The 22,458-nt window shown below is 44.6% G+C and overlaps 3 protein-coding genes across 3 annotated transcripts; 1 reads left to right on the plus strand and 2 right to left on the minus strand.

The window, feature by feature from the left end:
* Positions 1–9,565: 9,565 nt before the first annotated feature.
* Positions 9,566–11,110, minus strand: LOC127219229 (histone H2A type 3). Its single transcript, XM_051180586.1, has one exon. It carries the CDS (start codon positions 11,094–11,096, stop codon positions 10,704–10,706), a length of 393 nt encoding a protein of 130 aa, XP_051036543.1. The 5' UTR covers positions 11,097–11,110; the 3' UTR covers positions 9,566–10,703.
* Positions 11,111–11,322: 212 nt separating this feature from the next.
* LOC127219753 (histone H2B type 3-B) lies at positions 11,323–11,873 on the plus strand. The gene has a single exon (XM_051181521.1). The coding sequence runs from the start codon at positions 11,416–11,418 to the stop codon at positions 11,794–11,796; it is 381 nt and encodes a 126-aa protein (XP_051037478.1). The 5' UTR covers positions 11,323–11,415; the 3' UTR covers positions 11,797–11,873.
* A 4,038-nt stretch (positions 11,874–15,911) lies between these two features.
* Positions 15,912–16,477, minus strand: LOC127219754 (H2B.U histone 2). The gene has a single exon (XM_051181523.1). It carries the CDS (start codon positions 16,452–16,454, stop codon positions 16,074–16,076), a length of 381 nt encoding a protein of 126 aa, XP_051037480.1. The 5' UTR covers positions 16,455–16,477; the 3' UTR covers positions 15,912–16,073.
* Between the last annotated feature and the right edge of the window lie 5,981 nt (positions 16,478–22,458).

The raw sequence follows: 22,458 nt of genomic DNA on the forward strand, positions 1-22,458 counted from the left end.
CCAGGTACCATGCTTCCTGTCTCAATAATCATGGACTCATTCTCTGACACTGTAAGCAATCGCCCAATTAAAAGCTTCCTTTTATGCGCTGTCTTGGTCATAGTGTCTCCTTAGAACAATGGAATGGTTACCAAGACAACCTTTTGGAACAGGCTGGTGTAAGACCCCCTGTCCTTTAGACATCCTTGATCCTACTTTCCCAAGAAAGCACCTTCTACTTGCCCCACACTTTCCCTGAACCACATACAAAAAAGCTTTTAAGAAGCTGGGTGGTGGTGGTGGTGGTGTACGCCTTTAATCCTAGCACCTGGGAGGCAGAGGCAGGCAGATCTCTGAATTCTGGGCCAGCCTGGTCTACAAAGTGAATTCCAGGACAGGCTCCAAAGCTACACAGAGAAACCCTATCTCTAAAAACAAAACAAAACAAAGCAAAACAAACAAAAAAGACCCCGTTGATTTCTTATTCTCTAGCTGGTCCACACAGTCTCTAGCTCTTATTCAAAACAATTCCTGGAAAGCTGGGCATGTTGATAGCTACCTACATCCTGAACTTGGGAGGTAAAGGTAGCCAAATTAGGAATTCAAAGTCATCCTTGCCCATATTGTTCCCATGTAAAGCTCTGGTAGCTATGCTTCCCTTATCTGGGGAATGTGATACTGGGGCCTCTGTTGGTGAGCTACTATTTTTTTTTTTTGTCATAGTGAGAAATGACTAATTCTTACTTATTCAGAGTTTACTGTTTATGACTGTCCAGTATCAGCAAAAATGCTTTTAGTGATATTAGAGAAATTTTATAATTTAAAAAGATATATTAGAGAAATTTTATAATTTAAAAAGATGTATTTATTGATTTGTATGTTTGCCTGTGTGGGTTTGTGTGCACCGTTTTGTGAGCCACCCGATATGGGGCAGGAACTAAACCTAGGTTCTCTAGAACAGTAAGTGTTCTTAACCACCGAGCCACTCTTATAATGGGAAACATTTAATTGGGGCTGGTTTACAGAATCAAAGGTTTAGTTTGTCATGGTGGGAAGCATGCAAACATGGTGCTGGAGAAGGAGTTGAGAGTTCTGTATCCAAATCAGCAGGCAGCAGGAAGAGAGACCTGGGACTGGTTGGAGCATTTGGAACCTCAAAGCCCAACCCCAGTGCCACATTTCTTCCAACAAGGCCACGGGCCCTGGTCCTTTAAAATAATACTAGTCCCTATGAGTTTATGAGCAACATTTTCATTCAAACCACCACATATGATGAACCACGTTTTCCAAGTTCCTTATGTTAAATGTGTTAGGGTCCCAGAGACATCACACAAAACATTACCATCCACACATGCAGTCAGCAAGAACATTTATTATCCCCAGAATAGAAGTACCAGCATGCTGCTTCCAACACAAAGGCTAAAATGGCGACCACAAGAAAACCTTGTAGGCTCTTTTATACACGCTAAAGAAATTCTAAAGGCAGTGAGATCATCTCTGTCTAGGATTGGTTTATGCCAGTGGCAATCATATTAGTATGTTTCTAATTGGTTAGGACTAACAGTGGGTTTTCCACTCTGGGGCAAGTCTGGACAAGTCCCAGGTTTTGTCTTTATTTGGTTATTGCCTTGAAGTAATGGGGTGTGGGGTTGGCCCAGACATAGTATGTACAGTTCCCCTTGTCCTCACTGTCAGGGGCGTTGCTGATTGATTGACGTTTGTTCAGGTCTTCCTGAGAAACTGTCTTGTTTAATTTCAAGGGACAGGAACTGAGACCTACCTAGTTCCTAATTGAGTTAGTAGGGGCCTGTCGTGGCATTTGTCTGGCCTTCTCAAAAAGGTCACTTTCTTTCTAATACTCTGACTCCACCCTGGCCTCAGGAAGATATGGCTGGTTTGTATTTGTGCTCTAACTGGATGGCTTGCTACAGCTGCCTTCGACAGTTGAAGCTGATCCTTATTTAAATACACTCTTTAGTACTGTCAGAGGGATGATTTTCCTACACCATTATTTGAATGTAATCTGTAAAATAGGTCTTGTGCTAATGAACTTTTTAACACAATGCAGTGTCTATATTTATACTCAGGAGGATTTAATTGTCCGCTGGCTGGGTCAAAGGTCACAGGACTCATGCCCCAGAGTCTGTACCCAGCTGTCAGCAACAGAGGGGGAAAGCTATGACTGGCACCTAAAGATTATGAGGAAACAACATACTTCATGTTAGTCTGTTGGGATTTGATGGGAGAAAACTGAATTCCTTTGGAGTTTAATGGAATGACTGATTTGACCATTAAGAAACTTTCATTTGAGTTTTCACAGAGCTCAGGGAAATGCTGATACCATTTTTTGCAGACTTTCTTCTTCTTCTTCTTCTCCTCCTCCTCGTCCCTCCTTCTCCTCCTCCTTTTCTTTTTTTCTCGACAAGGTTTCTCTGTGTAGCCCTGTTTTTCCTGGAATTCCCTCTGTAGACCAGACTTGTGGACCTATGTTTTGTCCACCTAAATGGCTCCCACAGCCATTTAGTGCCAAATAAACACACAGAAGCTTATAGTAATTATAAACTGTTTGGCAGATGACTCAGGCTTCTTATGGCTAGCTCTCTCTTATTAACCCATTTCTATTAATCTGTGTATCTCCACATGGTGTTGGCTTACCAGTGATGCCCCAGTTTCTTTCTTCCTTGGCAGCTACATAGTGCCTCTCTCGTGACCCACTTTTTATGTTCCTCTTCCAAGATCTCCTAGTCTGGTTGCCCTGCCTTTACTTCCTGCCTGGCTACATCCTGCCTGTCCATTGGCCAGAACAGCTTTATTCATCAACCAAGAAGAGAAACATATATTCACAGCATATGGAAGGACATCCTCCATCACAGGCTGGCTTCAAACTCAGAGATCTTCCTGCCTCTGCCTCTTGAGTTCTGGGATTGAAGGCATGTGCCAGCACCACCCAGCTTGGGTGCAAAAACTATTTTAAAAGATATAAATGGCCAGTGGGTCCTAAGCACAGGAGTTTCTCTCCTGGCACTCCCCTTCTGGTGAGAGTTCTTCACTTTGGGGCCATTACACCAATCCAGTGTCCAACAGCTCCCAAACCAGTCTTTGGATTTTTATGGAGCCCTCACTGCACAGCCATAATTAAAGCATGCACAACTGTTAGTACACAAAGGTTATGATCTGAAGGGGATGTACTGGATAAGCTTGTCCAGACATGTCTCTTCAAATTTCTCTTGGTCTCTCTGTGGAACAGAGACTGCACTTAAACTTGGGATTGAGGGTATGGAGGAGGGAGCTTGTGCTCATCAAATAAGGTAGGTTGAGAATGTCTGTATGGCTGGCTCCAAGGCAGAAAGGCAGGGGAAGATTAGAGGATATTCTTAGGCTCTGTGACCTACCTACAGAAGGGAAAGGATTAATTTAAGAAAAGGAAAAGGAGGGTGTGAATGAAACAGGAAGGGGAAGGGGAGAGAATTTCCTTTCTGAGGCCTAAAGTACCCCAGCATACAAAAGATTATCTTTATAGTTCTGAATCTGACCAAAAGTTGCTTCAAGAGTCACGGGGGAAAAGCCAAGTATCTTAATAAAACATATGCTTATGGTTTTTGTTGCTTAGTTTAAAAAGGGCTCTAGTAGTTATAAACCATGAGTCTATGGGCCAAAAAAAAAAAAAAAAAAAAAAAAAAACAAAACAAAACTACATAGTAAATTTTAATCACACAAATGATCACAAGTTACTAAATTATATAGACTTGGTAATTTATAACCTCAGAGACTCATTTCTCACAATTCAGAGGGCTGTGAAAGGCAAAGCCAAGGCACAGGCAGATAGATTTGATGTGATGGCCATAGGTAGCAGCTTCTAACTGCCTGTATTTGAAGAGTGAGAACCTGTTCCTCAAGCCCTTTCATAAGGGCTCTCACCTGAATGATCACCTCCTAAAGGTCCCACTGTTTACTGCTCTCATACGGGCGATGACATTTCTGCGTGTGACTTTGGGGACACGTGCAGACCATAGCACTAACCTTTGTCCACTAAGCCAAATAGTTATAAAAGAGAACCTAACCTAACTTGTTAAAGAAAACAGTATAGATATTTGACAGAATACTTTATTCTGCCAGTAACAATGAAATATGGCTGGGTGTGGTGGTACACACGATTAATTCTAGCACTTGGGAGGCAGAGGCAGGTGGGTCTCTGTGTGTTTGAGGCCAGCCAGGGCTACATAGTGAGACACTATTTAAAAAGGGGAGGGGAGAAATAGAAAAAAATAAAGGAGAAGAAGGAAAATATAAATTAATGCTATGTTTGCTGGAAAAAATAGACAGAACCCTAGATCACTGTGCTAAGCCAAATAAACCAATCCTGAAAGAAAAGCAATGCATGGGTTCTCTAGTATGTGGAAGTTAGATTTAAAAAAAAAAATGTGAAAATGGGGGAGGGGTATTTATGAAGAGGAAGGCGACCAGAGGCAGGAGGAAAAGAGGAAAAGCTGCTGTATGTAAATATGAACAAAGAACATTATATACATGTATGAAATTATCAAAATGAAAAGCATTACTATGCACAGTTAATAAATGCTAATAAATCTGACTCAAAGACATAGGGATAGCAGGGCATGATGGTCCATGCTTACAACCGCAGCACTCAGGGCCTGAGTCAGGATAATAATTTTGAGGCTATGTTGAAAAGACCATTTTCCCTTTTTATTGGGGGGGGGCTCGAGACAGGGTTTCTTTGTATAACAGTCCTGACTGTCCTAGAACTTGCTCTGTAGATCAGACTGGCCTTAACTCACAGAGATCCACCTGCCTCTGCCTCCTGAATGCTGGGATTAAAGGCATGCACCACCATCACCTAGCTGGAAAAGACTCCCAAACAAAAGAAAACATATTTGGGTCTCGGGGGTTAAAAAAAAAAAAGGACCGCATTGAAAATCAGGGTGCTTTGTTTTTAAACAGCTATGTGTAGTTTGGAGACTTGAGTCAATGCCAAAGCAAGGAAGCAGGAGCCGGGTGTTCATGGGTGCGGCCGCGGGGAGGTGCTGTACCATCCGGAGGACGCGGACGTGGTTTGTCCATTGGTGGCGCCCAGGAACCGGGACACCGTTTATGTACATAGTGACATGGGGAAAAAGGCTTCACTTTCAGAAAGAACAAACCGCAGCTCTTGCCTCTGGGAATACATGACCTAGTGAGGCATTAGCGACAAGCAGTATTTGAAACTGATGGTTCCAGGGAGGAACTGTGGTAGAATCCGGGAAGCCTTAGAGCATCTGCCCTGAGGCCGCATCTTAAGCAGCCAATGCGACCCGCCAGAGCTTTCGGACTGCTGACCAATCGGAAAACACCCTTGAGCAAGGCCAGGCTTGGAGCCTAAGCTTGCAAAGCCATCGTTTCTTCACTATCTAAAGCCAAGGCGCCCACTAGAGGCCTCAGGGAAACCTACCCGGAGACCTGGAGCTTACACACCTCTACACTCCAGACCTCCTGAAGGCTGAACTCTATGCAGCCGTCCCCCGGGAGGTTCCCAAGTTGGGCGCTGCACCACAAGCCCCACAGCCTTAATCTTAAATCTATTGTTTTTCCATCCCAACAAGTCTGAGCCGAGCGTTCCTTGAGAGAAGTCACGCAATGCGAGCGAGACTGCATGCAACTGCAGAGCAGCGTCTTAATTATCTGGCAAAGGAGCTTTTTTCTAAGGCTGTAGTTTCCTCTTCCTGTCAGATTTCTCCCAATCAGAACCCGAGCCGCACCAAGGGCTTTGTGGAAATGGAACAAATGGAGGTTTAGCTTGTAGTGTTAAGGGTGGAAGGTGGGGGTGGAACATGGGAGCGGGAATTCTGTGGTGGCACACCTCTGCCCTCTAAGCTCTGTTCTGCTTGCAATGGGAGCTCAGTTTCTTTCCTTCTCTATATCATTAACTAGACGTGGAAGAAGTCCTTTATTTTAGATTAACTTTACCAAATACCAGTTCAACACTATGTGCAGGGCATACTCAACACGTGGGTGTGGACATAGACATAAATGTGTCTCTCTGCCCCCTTCTTTGTCGATGTCATCTAGTCGAGGATAGTTAACTGTGAGTGGTGAGCTGTCCACAACATTGCAGATTTATCCCCTAGGCAGAAATGGGGCGATGCAAAACACTATAAGCGTATGAGAGTCCTGGAAGGGAGAGAAGGCTCCCTCCCCGCTTTAAATGACAACCATCCAAACTGGAATGAGGTGATATTTCACTGTTGTCTGATTGTTCACTGACGGTAGTAATGTCAAAGATCATGTTTGTCTACAGAAATTTCTATTCTGGTCCCTTTCCTATTTAAAATTTGAGTTGTTAATGAATTGTAGGGCTTTGCTATTTTGGATATTAATCTCTGATCAAATGTATGGTTAGGAAATACTGTTGCTAATTCTGTAGGTTGCGTTTTAATTTAACTGGTCCAATTATCTCACTTTTTTGTGTATATCTTTGTCATAGCAAGTCGAGCATACACAAAACAGGTATATTTTGTCTGTTTTTCTGAGTTGAATCACCAGTGAATGTTGGAACTGGTTCAGGGTGGGGAAAACTCCGTGTGATCTTGACACCAGTGAGGGTAGGTTGCCTTTAGCAAATGGGGAATAGCCGGTAGGTGCTGTAAGCATGCAGCTTGGAGAAGAGGTGTGGGCTTGTGGAAGCCATGGTTTTGGGTGATATCACAGAAAAGGGGGGCTCTCCTGGGCATCAGCCATACCTGTGATGTGTGAAGCCTGAGAGAGATCCCTGCTTCTTAGACACACAGCTTTGCAACTCACCATGTTTGGAAAGAGCTGTCTACACAGCCAGAGTCCAACTGGCCTGGCACTTGTTATTAACCCCAGAGCATAGCTTGAGGACAGTATGGAAACCTGCAGCAGCTGTGGTCCTTGGACTAAGCCATTAACCTACTAGAGAAGCTTTGATGACTTGCCAGCTGACCCCTGCTGATTCTCGGGTTACCCTTTCCTGGTGCTCCAGCTTCCCTCTTGAGTCATGACTATTGAACCTGCACAGAGCTTTATGATGATTCTTGACCAATCTAGCCCACTATTTAGCCTCCACTTATGTTCCATTATGTACTAGGAGTTATGATGGCATAATTTAAAGTACTCTGAAGACATTTGTAGGTTATAAGCAGGTACTAAGGGCTCTGGGCATCCACTGATTTTGGTACCAGCCTGGGGGTCATAGAACCAATCCCCCGTGGTTGCCAAGGGATACTGTAATGTCCTTTAGGTTTATCCACATGATAACAAATAAAGTTTTGGTTTAAGATTGTGTAGTATTTAACCTGGATATAAATCACATTTTAACAATGCATTTGGTTCTTTGTAGACATTTAGGTTAATCCATGTCTTAGCTATTGACAGTGCCACAATGAGCATTTAAGTATATATGTCTGTTCCACATACTGAATTAATTTCCTCTGGAGAGATGCCCAGGAGTTAGAGAGATGGATCATACACTAGGTCTATTTTTAATTTTTTTGATGTGGGAGATTATTGGATATGTGGATGAGCCTGCAAGAAATGGCTCCACAGGGTAGAGGCAAAAATTGGGAAGCAGAAGTTGGAGGAAAGACCTACACCTAGAAGAGCAGAGGGTGGTGCAGAGCCAGGTGGAGAGCTCCCATGCTCTGCAAACACTGTCTGGAGGTATTTCTGAGGTTGGCTCCAGCTGCATTCTCCTGGAACCCTCTATCTCTTTTTCTTGTCTTCAGAACAGCAGTGCATAGGGCCACATGGAGAGTGGCTGGAAGAATTCTAATACAGGCATGTGTTTAGAGACACGGTGAGCCAGGAAAGACCTCCGTGCTCACACACATGAGCAGAGCCTGACAAGGTGAACTGCCAAGGTCTGTTCAGAGCTGCTGCAGTATCAGCATCGAGTCCACACCTGCCTTTCCACGTGGTCTCTGGTGATGGCAGCTGTGGCACCTGAGTTCAACCTCCTTTAACCTGAGGTAGGCCAGTATTATTCTAGAAAGCAAGCACTGGAACACATCAGTCTCCTTTCTGTCCCCCTTTCCTCCCCAGGCGTCCTTCTTTCCCCTCTCCCCCATGTATGTGCATGCACACATGTGCATGCATGCATGTATGTATATGTATAAGTGCAGGCAAACATGTGCCTTATGTGTAGAGGTCTGAGGACCATTTCAGGTATTGTTCTTAAGTTCCGCCTGGAGGCAGAGTCTCTTTGTTAGCTGCTGTGTATACTAGGCTAGCTGCCCTGGGAGCTTCCACATGGTTCTCCCTCCTGTCTTCCTTAGAAGCACTGAGATTACAGTTGAGTGCTAACCTGGCCCTGCTTTGCCCTGGGAATCAAATCCAGGTCTTCATGCTTGCCCAGCAAGCTCTTTACTGTCCTCTCTGTCCTCTTAACTTGCTGAGCCATCTCTCCAGCCCCTCTCTGTCCTCTTATTTGGCACACACTCTGAGTTTCTAGGTGAGATTTACAAGATATGATGAACAGTTTTCATGTGAGCAGTTGAGAGACATTTAGAACATTTCTTATGTTATGACCATCACCTGTGCCTTCTTCCATGACCACACAAGGAAGTTCTGTACTGTTATTCTCTCCCCTTTCAGCCCCTGTATGTGCTGTCTGATTGTGCCTGTTCTGGACACTGAGGTTCATTCATGTTGTAGCATGAATGGGCACTTCATTCCCTTTCATTGACTAATAGTCCATTAAGAGGACAAACCAGTTTTGTGAACCTATTCATCAGCTGATGGATATTTGGGTTGCCTCTTTTAGAGTGTATAAATGATACTGTTGCTGCATCTGTGTAGCTTCTGTTAGATGTATATTCTCATTTTATTGTGTATATATACACCTAGGCATGGTATATATACACCGTAGTGATGAATCCAGTGAACATGCTTTTTCCAAAGTAGCTGCTATTGGTACTTTACATTTCTGGAAATGGTAATCCAGATGACCAGATCTTAGGTCAGAGCTGTTGCAGTGCAACTTTCTGTAATATTGTAGAAACATTCAGAATCTGTACCCTCTAGTTACTCATGGGCCACATAACCTCACACAGTAGACAAGCTACATCTTTGTATTACATTTCACCTAATGGGAAATTAAATATTCCTTTTGGGTGGTGGTTGTGCATTTCACAGAAGTCTTAGAGATGGGAGATGAGACACTATCCCAGTATAGCTCCCTCCACAATGCCTCTATAACACCATTAAATAGTTAACACCCAACCCCTAAAAATAACTGCCATTCAAGAGATTAAGGAACTACAATGATCTAGGAATTCATACAAACTAAAGCTAGAATTGTATGATTCTCACTAGAAACATAAAGGGAAAAATCTCAAGGTCCCTCCACAATGCCTCTATAACACCATTAAATAGTTAACACCCAACCCCTAAAAATAACTGCCATTCAAGAGATTAAGGAACTACAATGATCTAGGAATTCATACAAACTAAAGCTAGAATTGTATGATTCTCACTAGAAACATAAAGGGAAAATCTCAAGGTCCAACCCTTGTGCTTATTTTACTGAAACCACCCTTTAGCAGACTTTAAAATCTACATGCAGTTTTTATGTCTATTGTGTGACTGATACAGTTAAGGAAATTGCTTATTCTTAGGCAACAGGTTTTTGAGATGCTGATATTTTATAAATAGATTTGTAATTACAGACGGTGTTTCAGAAGCCCAGCCCCGAACAGACCCAGTTTTGGTAGAGTATATTTAATTTATATAATAAACATTGTCATGCTGTCCTGTATTATTAAAACTTAAATAGCACAGTTAACAGGAAGGGGGGGAACAACCTTCTGATTCTGAGGCGTTTTAAAGGATTATCATAACTCACTTAACCCTCCTCAACTCTTCTTTTCCCGCTGGTACTGATTATCTTGCCTGTTCTTGATGATCTGGAACTCTCCAACCATTTTTTATACTGCCCATGGAATCACAATCCTCTCTAAAAATTCACATTTTACTTAATGTGATGCTAATTATACTTTCCTTTAAACTTTATTAGAGCACATTGCTGTACTCTCAAACCTAGTTCTACCAAAGGCAACTAATTTTTTGCTCAAGGTTAAGTTACCTGATCGTGTGTGTGACCAATTCCAAACTCGTGCTGGACTACCATGCCCATCTGTAATCCTATCCTGTGAACAGGCCTAGGCAGCACTGCCCTAAGTCGCTGCCTGTGCCCCACAAAACTCAGAAAACTTCGAGTGGTCTTTACCAACAGCCTTACCAAAAAAGTCCATAACAAATTTTCAATATTTATCTCCCCATCTCCCCTCAAGACACTTTTAAAAATCTCAAAAGTGATTAGATCCTAACTCGAATAGACTTAACGTTTTGGTAGAACCCTCAGCATTTTCACATTAGAGTTTCAGCAGAAAACACTAGCTCATTTACCTATCAGAGCTTAATGCTAACTGCTACAGAACCGAGCATCCCTGTATGGATGTGTCTAACGCTGGAGAATGGTGGGGACAAACTGGGAGTGCCTCCAAACAGACCGTAAGCCAACTATAGACATAGGCCGTTGACCGCAGTTGTGAACGCCCCAGTCGCCACGCGCGGATGCATGGCAAGAATCGGGAAACCCAGCCCTGGCCAGTCCCTGTCCGCGACAGGGTCAGTGTACAGGCCTTTCGAGGTTGTGGGTGGCTCTGAAAAGAGCCTTTGGTGTCCGTTAAGCAGCACTAACGACCAGTAGGGTCTCACTTGCCCTTGGCCTTATGGTGGCTTTCGGTCTTCTTGGGCAGCAGCACCGCCTGGATGTTGGGCAGGACGCCGCCCTGCGCGATGGTCACGCGGCCCAGCAGCTTGTTGAGCTCCTCGTCGTTGCGGATGGCCAACTGCAGGTGGCGCGGGATGATTCGTGTCTTCTTGTTGTCGCGGGCTGCATTGCCAGCCAGCTCCAAGATCTCAGCTGTCAAGTATTCCAGCACCGCGGCCAAGTACACCGGAGCGCCGGCACCCACCCGCTCCGAATAATTGCCTTTACGGAGAAGACGATGTACACGACCCACCGGAAACTGCAGACCGGCACGGGAGGAGCGGGACTTGGCCTTTGCGCGAGCTTTACCACCCTGCTTGCCACGACCAGACATCTTCAACTGATGACCAAAAAGTACAGCACGAACCAGAAAGAAATCAGATGTTAACGGCCCCGTAACGGCCAGCAAGCCCTTATATATGATCAGGAGGAAGGCTAGACTGCACCTTTCTATTGGGTGGAAACATTAGCCAATCAGAAAAAGAATCTGGCACCTCCTAATTTGCATATACCTAGCCCCCCTCCCGAGATGACGTAATGTGCTATTGTATTCAATCAAACGCAAGTCTTGTCTGATCCTTCATTTGAATACGAGGCGTACAAATAGAGTTGGTACGTCGGGCGCGCGCGTTTCTCCAGACCAGGTAGCCAGTATGCCTGATCCGTCAAAATCTGCTCCAGCCCCCAAGAAGGGTTCCAAGAAAGCTGTCACCAAGGCTCAGAAAAAGGATGGCAAGAAACGCAAACGGGGCCGCAAGGAGAGCTACTCCATCTACGTGTACAAGGTGCTGAAGCAGGTGCACCCCGACACCGGCATCTCCTCCAAAGCCATGGGCATCATGAACTCCTTCGTCAACGACATTTTCGAGCGCATCGCCAGTGAGGCCTCCCGCCTGGCGCATTATAACAAGCGCTCGACCATCACTTCCCGAGAGGTGCAGACGGCCGTGCGTCTGCTGCTGCCCGGGGAGCTGGCCAAACATGCCGTGTCCGAGGGCACTAAGGCTGTCACCAAGTATACTAGCTCCAAGTGAGGCGCTGCGCCGGCGTCCTCAATCCAAAGGCTCTTTTCAGAGCCACCCATACAGTCTTTAAAAGGGTCTTGAACACAGTGTGTGGGGTCATTGACGATTGCCACGCACCTGGTTTGGCGCGGGGTGGGGGTGGGGTTCTGTTACTTGATACGTGTTTGGAGTGAGGAATATAGGGCTGCAGCTAAGGGTGGGATGTGAAACATGGCCACGAGAGTAGGTAAGGGGCTTCTGAATCCCCTCTGCAAACCTCAAGTCTTCCCCAGGTGGGTGAGGTCCAAGGGGGATTCTGGGTGCCGTACCCCCGGGTGGCCTCTGAGAGTGTTCCTTTAGAATCTTTTCTGGGATAGACAGGCCTCTTTATCCCCTGGATATGACTATTTTGGCGTTATATCATCCCAACAGATCCTCCTGCACTAGCAGTATGCTGGAATCCAGGTTGAAAAGGTACAGCGACACCCGCAATGCTTGTGTGCAGAAGCTGGATGTACCCAGCTGCAGCTGCCAGCAGATTTAGTGGTTAGAAGATGGAAGGATTTAGGAAAGAATCCGTCGTTTTGAGCAAATGAGTTGCTCACCTAAAGCTGTGAAGCATTGGTAACAGAATTTTCCACACTCAGCATTTGTTTGGAGAATGCCATTTTGTTCTGGAATGTCTCTAGGCAAGAAATCGAAAGAACATCACTTTGCTTGGTATGGATTTTACTTATGGAAAGAGGATTTGTGATACTTATTGGAACTGTTATGAGATATATTGAGTCCTACCTATCATTGTCTCCAGCAAAAAACAATATGTAAATTTTAATTTATTTTTTCAAATAGTCAAAGGGAGCCTGTCTCATCTGGATTGATGTTATCGGGCAGTTTGCAGGAAGGAAATGCCTCCTCTGGAACTTCCAAAAATCTACTTGACCTCACACCTACAATAGCTGTGCCATCTCCCCCTTTCCACATTAAACGATTTTTGACCACTTCATACATTTTAAAGTTAGCATCTGAAGTATTTTTATCCTAAGTCAGGTAGCTGCAAAATTCAAATGGCAACATAGCAAGTTGTTTGTTTTGTTTTGTTTTTGTCTTAAAAAATACCTATTGGGAAGGCAACACCAGAATCAGCTCAAAGCAAAGCAAATGCTTTAAACAAATATTTTGAGTTATTGACCTCTGAGAATTTGTTTCTATTTTCCTTCTGCCTCAAATTCTGCCAACAGCAATTTATATGTGCATTACATTTTACCAATTGCTACTGAAGCTTAAACGTGCCAACCAAATTACCTCAATGTTTAAAAAGGGACACTAGGACAGGAGTCAATGGTTTAAGACATATATCATTAAATTTTGGTATGTTAGTGACACTGAGCCTTTCACTGAGGCTTGAATGGGAGCAGGGGTTGGGTAGGAAATTGAATTCTGGACCTCTATCATGTTAGCCAAGGCTCTACCCCTGAAATGCCACTCAGTCCTCTTCTTTGCCCCAGCCTGGGTTAATTTAAATCCATTCATGGCACAAGCAGTCAGTGTGCAGCATATAGAATTACCTTGTCATAACCACTCTACCCAATACATTTTCTCCTTAGTTATAATTGAAAGCATAAACCATGATCCATCATCAAAGGTGAGACCTGTCAACAGTTCTTTCACCATCTCTAGTCTGTCTGTCTTACTTACTTGCCTGAGCATGCACATGCACATGCAAACACACACACACACACACACACACACACACACACACGTGCGTGCGTGCGTGCGTGTGTGTGTGTGTGTGTGTGTGTGTGTGTGTGTGTGTGAGTGATTATGTAGGCCTTGCTGGTCTAGAACTCACTATATAGACCAGGCTGACCTGGAACTCAGAGATCTGCCTGACTCTGCCTCCTGAGTGCTAGAATTAATGTCATGTGCCACCACGGACTCATGCTAGTATTCTTAATGGTCTCAAAAATAGAGAATTTGGAAGCTAGACATGGTGGCATTGACATATAATAGCAGCAGTTGGAAGGAGCAGAGGCAGGTAGGTCTTTGTGTGCTCAAAACCAGTGTGGTCTGCATGCTGGGTTCCAGGCTATGCAGAGCTACACAGTGAGAGCCTGTCACCAAACAAAACACCAACAGGGTTTACATTCAAAAAGGCTGAATACAATCCTCTATGAATTGGTGCCAAGTGATTGTCAATGCCCCTGATATGTTTGCTATATTGGGGAAGTACTTGGTTACAGACCTGCATGGCCAGGCCCTGGAGTCAACTATCCATTTTAAAATTTTAGCTATGAGTGTTTTTTTTTCCTGCATTTATGTATACCACATGCATGCAGAAGTCAGAAGAGGTGGTCAGATCCCTTGGAAGTAAATTATTGATGGTTGCGAACTATTAATGACCCAGTCATTGTGGGTGGTAGGAATTGAAGTCAGGTCCTCTGCAAGAATATTCTTAACCTTGGGACATTTCTCCAGCCCCAAGTATACAGTTTTAAAGGAGTATCTGCAGTTGCTTCATCTAGATCCAGTACAATAAGTGGTTTCAATAAACTGGAACCTTTGCTTCCAGAAGAAAGATGAGCCTAGCAGATGTACCTAAACATTGTTTAGTACAAAAAATAGAATCAGTGAGCAAATCTAGCACACAATCACAATTTCCAAGTATAATTCTATAACAATACATTTATAGTTGTTGATAATACAATGGTTTAATTTTTTTTCAGGTTTCTCTCTCTTTTTTATTTTTCTGACAAAAGCTGAAAGTTCAGAATTGGCTGCCCAGGTTTGTTTCGTTGGCAGCCACAGCTCAGGATGGGGAAGATTTGTCCTCTTGTAAAATGTGAATATTAAGGAGGAGACAAAGAGTGTAGAAAACTGTGCTGTTGCGACTTTGGAATACAGAAATCTGAGACCAACTAATTGTATATAAGATCAGTGTCTTTGGTTCCATGTTATAACAGTAAAGGGAATGGTCAGGCTAAATTGAAAAATTGGAAAGTGTGGCAGGTGTACAGCAAATATGTGAGAATTAATAATGGCAAGAACTAGGACAATGCAAATGACATGTTCTCTGGATCTGAAAAACTTAAAAGTTAGCAAGGTTGGAGAGGGAAGATGACAGATTTGCAGGCATGCAGTCTGAAACACGGACAATTCCTAGGTCTCAAATAAATGTTCAAGACAAATTTGATTATTAGGGAACCAACTAAGAATTTTGAGCGAGGGAAAAAGCTGTCTCTTTAAGGAGGAATTACCAACAGAAAGACTCGCCTTTACACTACAAGACAGTAAGAGGTTAAATGTTGACAAATGAGTGGCTGTCATTGGAGATGGTGTGAGAAAGCCCATCATTGTCCACACGTGAAGCCAACATGTAATCGGAACCAGGGGCAACTAGGAGATCATGGAAGATGGGCTTCTCTGACATACATTGAACCATTCATTGGAATTTCAGCGGGGAGGTAGTTTGGTCTGTTCTTGCACTTAGTCATTAATGGGAACATAAATTGACTATAGTATGTGTAGCTTCCCCCCCCCCCCGTTGTTTTAAAGGTGCTAATTTGCTTTCTTTAAAAGGATGTTTCACCATTTACTAAAATTCTGTTATCGTATACAACATTTTTTGATATATACTCACGTGCACACACACGTATGCACTGAGGTGAAACAAAAGGACCTTTTATCGTTTAAATACATGCATGGATAAAATGCCAGAATTTCCACCGTCAAGATTTTTGCTTAGTGTTAAGGTTGGAGAGCAGGGGCCTTGCATGGCATTTTTAGACGTTTCTAGTAGAATACTACACAAGACCTGCTTAAACTGTTTTCGGCTGGAAGAGCTCGAAGTGTCTAATCCTGGCAAGGGGAGGAAGGGAGCAAAGCTAGGGAGGAAAATGGCTCCTCCGAGAGCATCAGCCACAAGAGCACAACAACCTGATTCTCAACACAGCACTCCGCACGGCAGGGGGAGGGAGGATGGAGAGGGTGGGAAGATGAGGAGAGAGCAGAGTCTGCAGCTGAAGCCCCTACTCCCTAACCGCGCAGCCCAACAAATGTTCCCGGAAGCGATCTACTAAAATCCGTTCTGTGGCCAAAATTCAACAGACCAATTCCTTTATTAATGTATTATTATAAACAAGGCTTCTTTCTATTACCTCAGGGCCCCAATGTCCAGCACAACGCCCCCGCCCCATCCCAATGCACAAGTGAATGACAAGTCTTAATCACACCTGGTACCACGCTCCTTTTTTGAGACTGGAAGGTGGCTCTGAAAAGAGCCTTTGGGTTGGGGACGCCGGAGCAGCGCCTCACTTGGAGCTAGTATACTTGGTGACAGCCTTAGTGCCCTCGGACACGGCATGCTTGGCCAGCTCCCCGGGCAGCAGCAGACGCACGGCCGTCTGCACCTCTCGGGAAGTGATGGTCGAGCGCTTGTTATAATGCGCCAGGCGGGAGGCCTCACTGGCGATGCGCTCGAAAATGTCGTTGACGAAGGAGTTCATGATGCCCATGGCTTTGGAGGAGATGCCGGTGTCGGGGTGCACCTGCTTCAGCACCTTGTACACATAGATGGAGTAGCTCTCCTTGCGGCCCCGTTTTCGTTTTTTGCCGTCTTTTTTCTGCGCCTTGGTAATGGCTTTCTTGGAACCCTTCTTGGGGGCTGGAGTGGAGCGGGAAGGCTCCGGCATCCTGCTGCACTGGTTGCACCAAGACAAACCAGGAGCGGGTGAAGGTAGGGCTATTTGTCGTCTTTATATTTAAATGAAGGCTCCAAAGAAGTTTCATCTGATTGGACAAACATTAAACGTCGTCAGTAGGAGACACCGGTTCTTCGTTCCCATTGGGCGGTATTCAAACCAATCCGAAAGTGCGTTTGCTGAGCCGGCTCAGGAGTCTCATCTTTGTCTGAATCCTTTGTTTTAACTGGGGAAGACTTAACATCTCAGGCGGTTGTGGATGTGGCTGAAGGGACAGTGCTGCGGAAACCGACCCTCGTTGAGCCAAATCGCCAGCCATTTGTTTCTTATCCACAGATAACGAGGGAGAAGCTTGTTGCCTGCTTAGTTGGAGGAGGAAACGACAGCTTCCAACTGTCATTTATTTCCCGTCATAGTCTCCCTCCAGGGGAAACAAAAGCAAAGACATGTTTCTATGAGGATCCATGAGCGAATTTCAACAGTTTATTGGGAAATCTGAAAACATACTAAGATAGTTTCACTGGGAGTGTGTTGCAGGGTAGACTTTCATCTGGAGAAAGGATTCTTGGGATGTCCATAATGTCCAGAACTGGAACTAAGGCTGGTGTAAGGTTACCGATGGGTATTGTATCTACAGGACACAGCAGGTTATAGAAGTTACGCCTTTCATAATAGTTTTCAGGCACACACCACACACACACACACACACACACACACACACACACACACACACACCACGGTGCTGAGAGAAAATAAAAAGGCTGCATGTTCACATTGTTCACATTTCAGCATCGCTTGGAGGACTGGCTCTAGAAAAGCTGTTAACTCCCTGCCTCATACACATATATTGGGGTTAGGATCCCCATACTATAGTTGAGGGATCCTGGTTTGGAGGCCAGTTAGCTGCCATACCTGGGGCAAGTAATCTACTTCCTTCATACCTCCATTTTTTCATGGGATGGTACACTGCCTGTTAGATGCAATGAGTTCATAAGGGTAAACAGGCTGGCAAGGTGCCCTGCACATGCTAATGCATAATTCCTATGAGCTCTTTTCACATCAACATACAGCCTTTCTATCGCCCACCAAAATACAGAGTGAACTGTAATTCCCCATGCAGAGATGCGGCTGTTTCTCCAGTGTTCACATGGCAAAAGACAGCACAGCACCCAGCAGATGCCCAGTCAATGCACAGTGAAAGAACAAACCTGGAAGCCTATTCAGCTGGCCACTTGGGTTGTCTTGATATTGGGAGACTTTAGGGATAGGGAACCATATAGTCTTAGTTGACAGCATGAGAAAATACTTTCAAAGCAAATTTGTTTAAAAACAACAACAACAACAAAAAATCACTTAGAGCCTACTGGTGGTGGCACACGCCTTTAATCCTACCACTCAGGAGGCAGAGGCAAGAGAATCTCTGTGAGTTCAAGGTCAGCCTGGTCTACAGATTGAAATTTCCAGGACAGCCAGGGATACACACTGAAGCCCTGTCTTGAAAAACAAAAGCAATCAAACAAAAATCACTTAGGAAAAAAAAAAAAATTTGGGTGTCACCCCTTCTATACACAAAATGTAAATAAACCTTGGGTTAAAATTACTTATAACTACCAAGACTCAAGAGCTTACTATTAGAAATATCTATAAATTAGAGAACATTTGCAAATTGTTTAAGAATATGAATAGGAAATAGAAACTTGAAAAAATAAATACTGCTATCATACTAGTATCAAACAGGTGCTTGATAAAACAATGACAAATATTTCACCTACTAAAATGGTGGTTGGTGGAGCTGCACAGTTTAAGCACCTTCATACACTAAAGGAGGAAAGCTGGCAAGATATATCAAGACTTTGTACAGTGTGCTGGAAACCCCACTGTCAATTGTAGTAACAACAATGTTTGCAAGCAAAACTTGGCATTCACCTCCATAAATAGCATGTGTAAAAAAAATGTAGAAGTGACAAGGCCCCACAGGTATTAAGAGTTGTAGTAAAACAAAGCATGGCTCACTTTTATAGTGGTGTTTGTTGTCGCTAAGACAAGGCCACATGTAGCTCATCCAGCCTTGGATTCATGATGCTCTTGCTTCCATCTCCTGTGGGTTGAGATAATGGCTACCACATCTACTCACTAAATGTTTTTTTTTTAAGGCTATTAAGTGAAAACTGAAAATAAAATTAAGCAAAACTTAATAAGCGAAACTGCATGAAGTGCTCCTCCCAGTAACATCAATGTCTCAGTCCCTTTCAGTCCACCTTGGTTGTGTGCATCTACACTGCACGCAGAATGGCCAAAACCCTGTCTCTATCCCTCACTCCAAAGCCACATTGCGGTGGCGACTCACCTATGGTGGGTGATCCTGAATATAGACTTCCTGTTTTATAGTTCGTTTACTGTTGAGATATATATATATATATATATATATATATATATATATATATATATAACCTGCCCAATGGATCTGGTATTGTATAAAGCATAAAAGTTGTCAGAGTAAAAATAACTCTTGTCAATCTTAACAGACTGGAGGGAGCTGTGGAGGCCCAGCACTGAGAGGTTGTGAGGGAAGGGTTATTTACTCACAAATGACATCTCATCACAAGACTCCAGAACCATGAGCTTTTGATCTAAGGGACTGAGAGCCATAGATACACAACAATCCACACACGCATGTATGCACGTACACCCGCATTACTTCTACACAAAGATTTTCCCAAAAAGTGCCTGTTTAAACCCAGACTGGTGCCAATTTTGCTATTGGTAATTTTGTTCAAAGATTATTGTTTAGAAATACTTTGCAAATTCTTCCTCATTTGTGTCTTTGACTATTTTTTTTTTTTTTTTAAATAAGGTGTCTCTGTGTAACAGCTTTGGCTGTCCTGGAACTCCATTTGTAGATCAGGCTGGCATCAAACTCACAGAGATCTGCCTGCCTTTACTTCCAGAGTGCTGGGATGCTGGAATCAAGGGTGTGTGCAACCACAGCCCGCTCCTCACGTGTAAAAACAAACAAACAAAAACAAAAAAACCCCAAAATAACAACAAAAAATAAACCCCTTGCTTCAGCCTCTTTGACTCTCCCACACATATTCACTTAGGCACACAAATCCCCATTGCAGCACTTGGCTTTCCCACGGCAGCATTCTGTTATTGAGAATGCAGTATCAATGATCTGGATAACTTCTCCAGTTGTTGCTTAGACTGGCAAAACCAACAAGGGTTACAGATAAAACACTGGCAATCTGGAGGGCTGCGCATGGAGGAGAAAGGGCAGGCCAGGGAGAAAGGGGAAATGGGAGAGAAAGAGAAGAGAGAGGACGTGGGAAAAGAGAGCCACCAGAGAGCGCTTAGTGGGTGTAAACACATCAGTTGCCAAGCCCTGAGGGCTAGAGTCCAATGCTAGGGCCTGAACTGTGGAAGGAGGGAAGGGATTCCTGCACATTGTCTTCCGGCCCCCAACGCAGGCATGTAACAGGAATTGAAATGTAATTTTGAAAATTAAGAGAATAAAATGGTGGCTTCCATTTCAGACACTAAAGGCTTTAAAAGAGGATCTTAAAAGGTTTTGTTTTGTCTGCACCCCTTTCCCTTTCCTCACTGGCTCTAAAGCACAGTGCCTGGCACTGGAGGACATCAGTCCACATGTGGAACGGATTTCTTTGGCTTTAATAAGCACATTGACAACCTAGATTGGTGCCACTCTGGATGACAAGCACACATCCTTCTCTACTACCCCAGCCAGCTTTCACTCCAGTCACGAAGCAGCACTCTTTTAAAATTCCCACAACTAATACAAGTGACACACTGTCATGGCCAATATATGGCATACATTTGGGAGGGGGGAGCAGTAACACAACATCCAGTCTGGATAAAAAGTCCGGAGAATACAGAGGACCGCTTTTCAGGCTTCCCTGCACGGTTGAACCTTTGGGTTTGGAGCTACAGGAAGAAGCTGGCTGGCATCAGAGTGCATGCTCTGGGGTTTGTATGAACGTGCATCCTCTTCTCTCATAAAGGTAGGAACGGGGTTTAGGCATCTTTTGTCCTCTGCAGTTTCCAGCTGACATCCTTTGGACAAAGGCCTTCCCATCTTACCCTGACTCCAGGGACATCTCTGATGCGGTGGAGGCTGAACACGGGAGAGTCCTTCAGTTAAGAGCGTTGTTTTCTCAGCTGATCGCACTGAGGAATGGGGATATAAGAAGGTAAGGTGGCCTGTTCCTCCCGCTAGGGTTGGCTGAAGGGACTTCGGTGGCCATTTCTCCTTTATATTAGCAAATGAAAAAGAGCTGCGAAGGACTGACAATAGGAGCTATTGAGGCAAATCTCCACAACCAATCCAGCAGCCTGAGAAAAGCCGGGCTACCATCCCCAGCTCTCCGCATATACTCTAAATTTGGTGTCTTTGTGCTCCGGTTTAGCAGCTCCAGCCTCACAGGCTCTGGGGAAATTTTCTTCAATGCAAGCGACCACCTCCTCTCACCCTTAAGTAATTCATGTTTCACCCCCTAAGCAAGGTAGTTAAACGTCTTAGGGGCTATCGAAAGTGATCCAGTGGCTTCAGATCAGTAACTAGAGAAGACATGAAACTGCACACTCAAGCCGACTCGGAATTTATGAGAGTGTATCTTCTCAGGAGATGTGGCAGGGAGGAGGGGCAAGAGGAGCCTCGGTGGCCCTTTAGCACTCCTGGGGGTGCGCTAGGGAAAGGGAACAGGACCCGGAGATGGACCAGAGAATCAGGAAGGGGTGCAGCCTCAAGCAAGCTGCAGGTCACACACATCCCAGACCTTCCCCAGGAAACACCAGAGCCCGCCCTGCCCCAGGTCCCCTTAGTCCCACCCACCCCCACTCCCCACCCCAAAGCATACATATGCAAGGAAATAATCGTGATGTCCAAGAACAAGGGAGAAAATATGAAGGTATAAATGCTCACGAAATGCAACAAATTCCTCACCAGGAGGCGAGGAGGTAAGCCAGCCTATTGTGAAGTCCTCGGGCAAGTAATGACATAAAGGCAGGCCAAGAAAGCCATTGGAGCAGCAGGAGACTCAGCTCTTGGCTGGTGTGGCTTGTGTAGGTGGATGCATTGAATAAAACGTACTGAAATACCCCAGGCCTCTGGACTGGATTAATCCGCTCTTGGACCTTTGGGTTTGTGGGTAGCTGGGGTGTTTTTGTTATAACTGGCTGCCCTGCCGCTGGCTCTGTCTCACTCTATGATGCCCAGATCACTTTTATTCTTGGAGTCCTCCCGGCTAGAAGGCTGTCACCGGATGCAGCTCCTCAGCTTTGGATTTCCCAGTTTATCTGGGTTCCTAAAGCTGGGAATTAGGAATCCTCTACAAATAAATCCTCTATAAATTATGCAGTTTATGGTAGAGAGTCACAGCTGCGAAAACAACTCACAATCCCCCACCTGCCCCCGGAGCCTCCATCTTTCCCTGTTAGTCTCTTTGTAGTCCTAATGTGTTGGCATTTCTGCTGTGCACAGACAGGGCACTTCCCACCCACTCCTAATCCTGCAACCAAGGCGCTCTGCTACTGCTCACTTGGGCTTTGTCTCTTTATCTTAAACATTAATTTTATTTTTAAGTTCAGATATAGTGGCGCCAGCAGAGTAGGAGACTGATGAGGCTGTGAAAGCCGTCAGAGCAAAAACAACACAACACAAAACACAACAAACACAAACAAACAAAAACACCGAGCCACTCTTTGTTGTAGTGAAGGGATGGCCCCTAGACCTGACATGACCATTGGTCATCATGGACCAGAGATACTGAGGTGACCTGAAGAACGAATGACACTAGGTTTATAGTAATGGTAGTGGGGCTGTTAATGTTCACTCATAGGAAGAAGGGATAACTGCACCCCTGCTGCAATGGTCTTGGGGTTCCTCCAGGAGTGTTTAGGAAAGGGAAGGCTGGCTGGAGGTGGGAACTCCCACGATGCAGCTTCCCTGAGTTATCACCCATACCGAGGCAAAATTTTT

Source organism: Phodopus roborovskii, unplaced genomic scaffold (assembly GCF_943737965.1).
Source record: "Phodopus roborovskii unplaced genomic scaffold, PHOROB, whole genome shotgun sequence".
NCBI classification, from domain to species: domain Eukaryota; kingdom Metazoa; phylum Chordata; class Mammalia; order Rodentia; family Cricetidae; genus Phodopus; species Phodopus roborovskii.

Excerpts from the sequence above, each read along its gene's own strand:
- LOC127219229 (XM_051180586.1), bottom strand. The coding sequence starts at position 11,096 with ATGTCTGGTCGTGGCAAGCAGGGTGGTAAAGCTCGCGCAAAGGCCAAG.
- LOC127219753 (XM_051181521.1), top strand. The coding sequence starts at position 11,416 with ATGCCTGATCCGTCAAAATCTGCTCCAGCCCCCAAGAAGGGTTCCAAG.
- LOC127219754 (XM_051181523.1), bottom strand. The coding sequence starts at position 16,454 with ATGCCGGAGCCTTCCCGCTCCACTCCAGCCCCCAAGAAGGGTTCCAAG.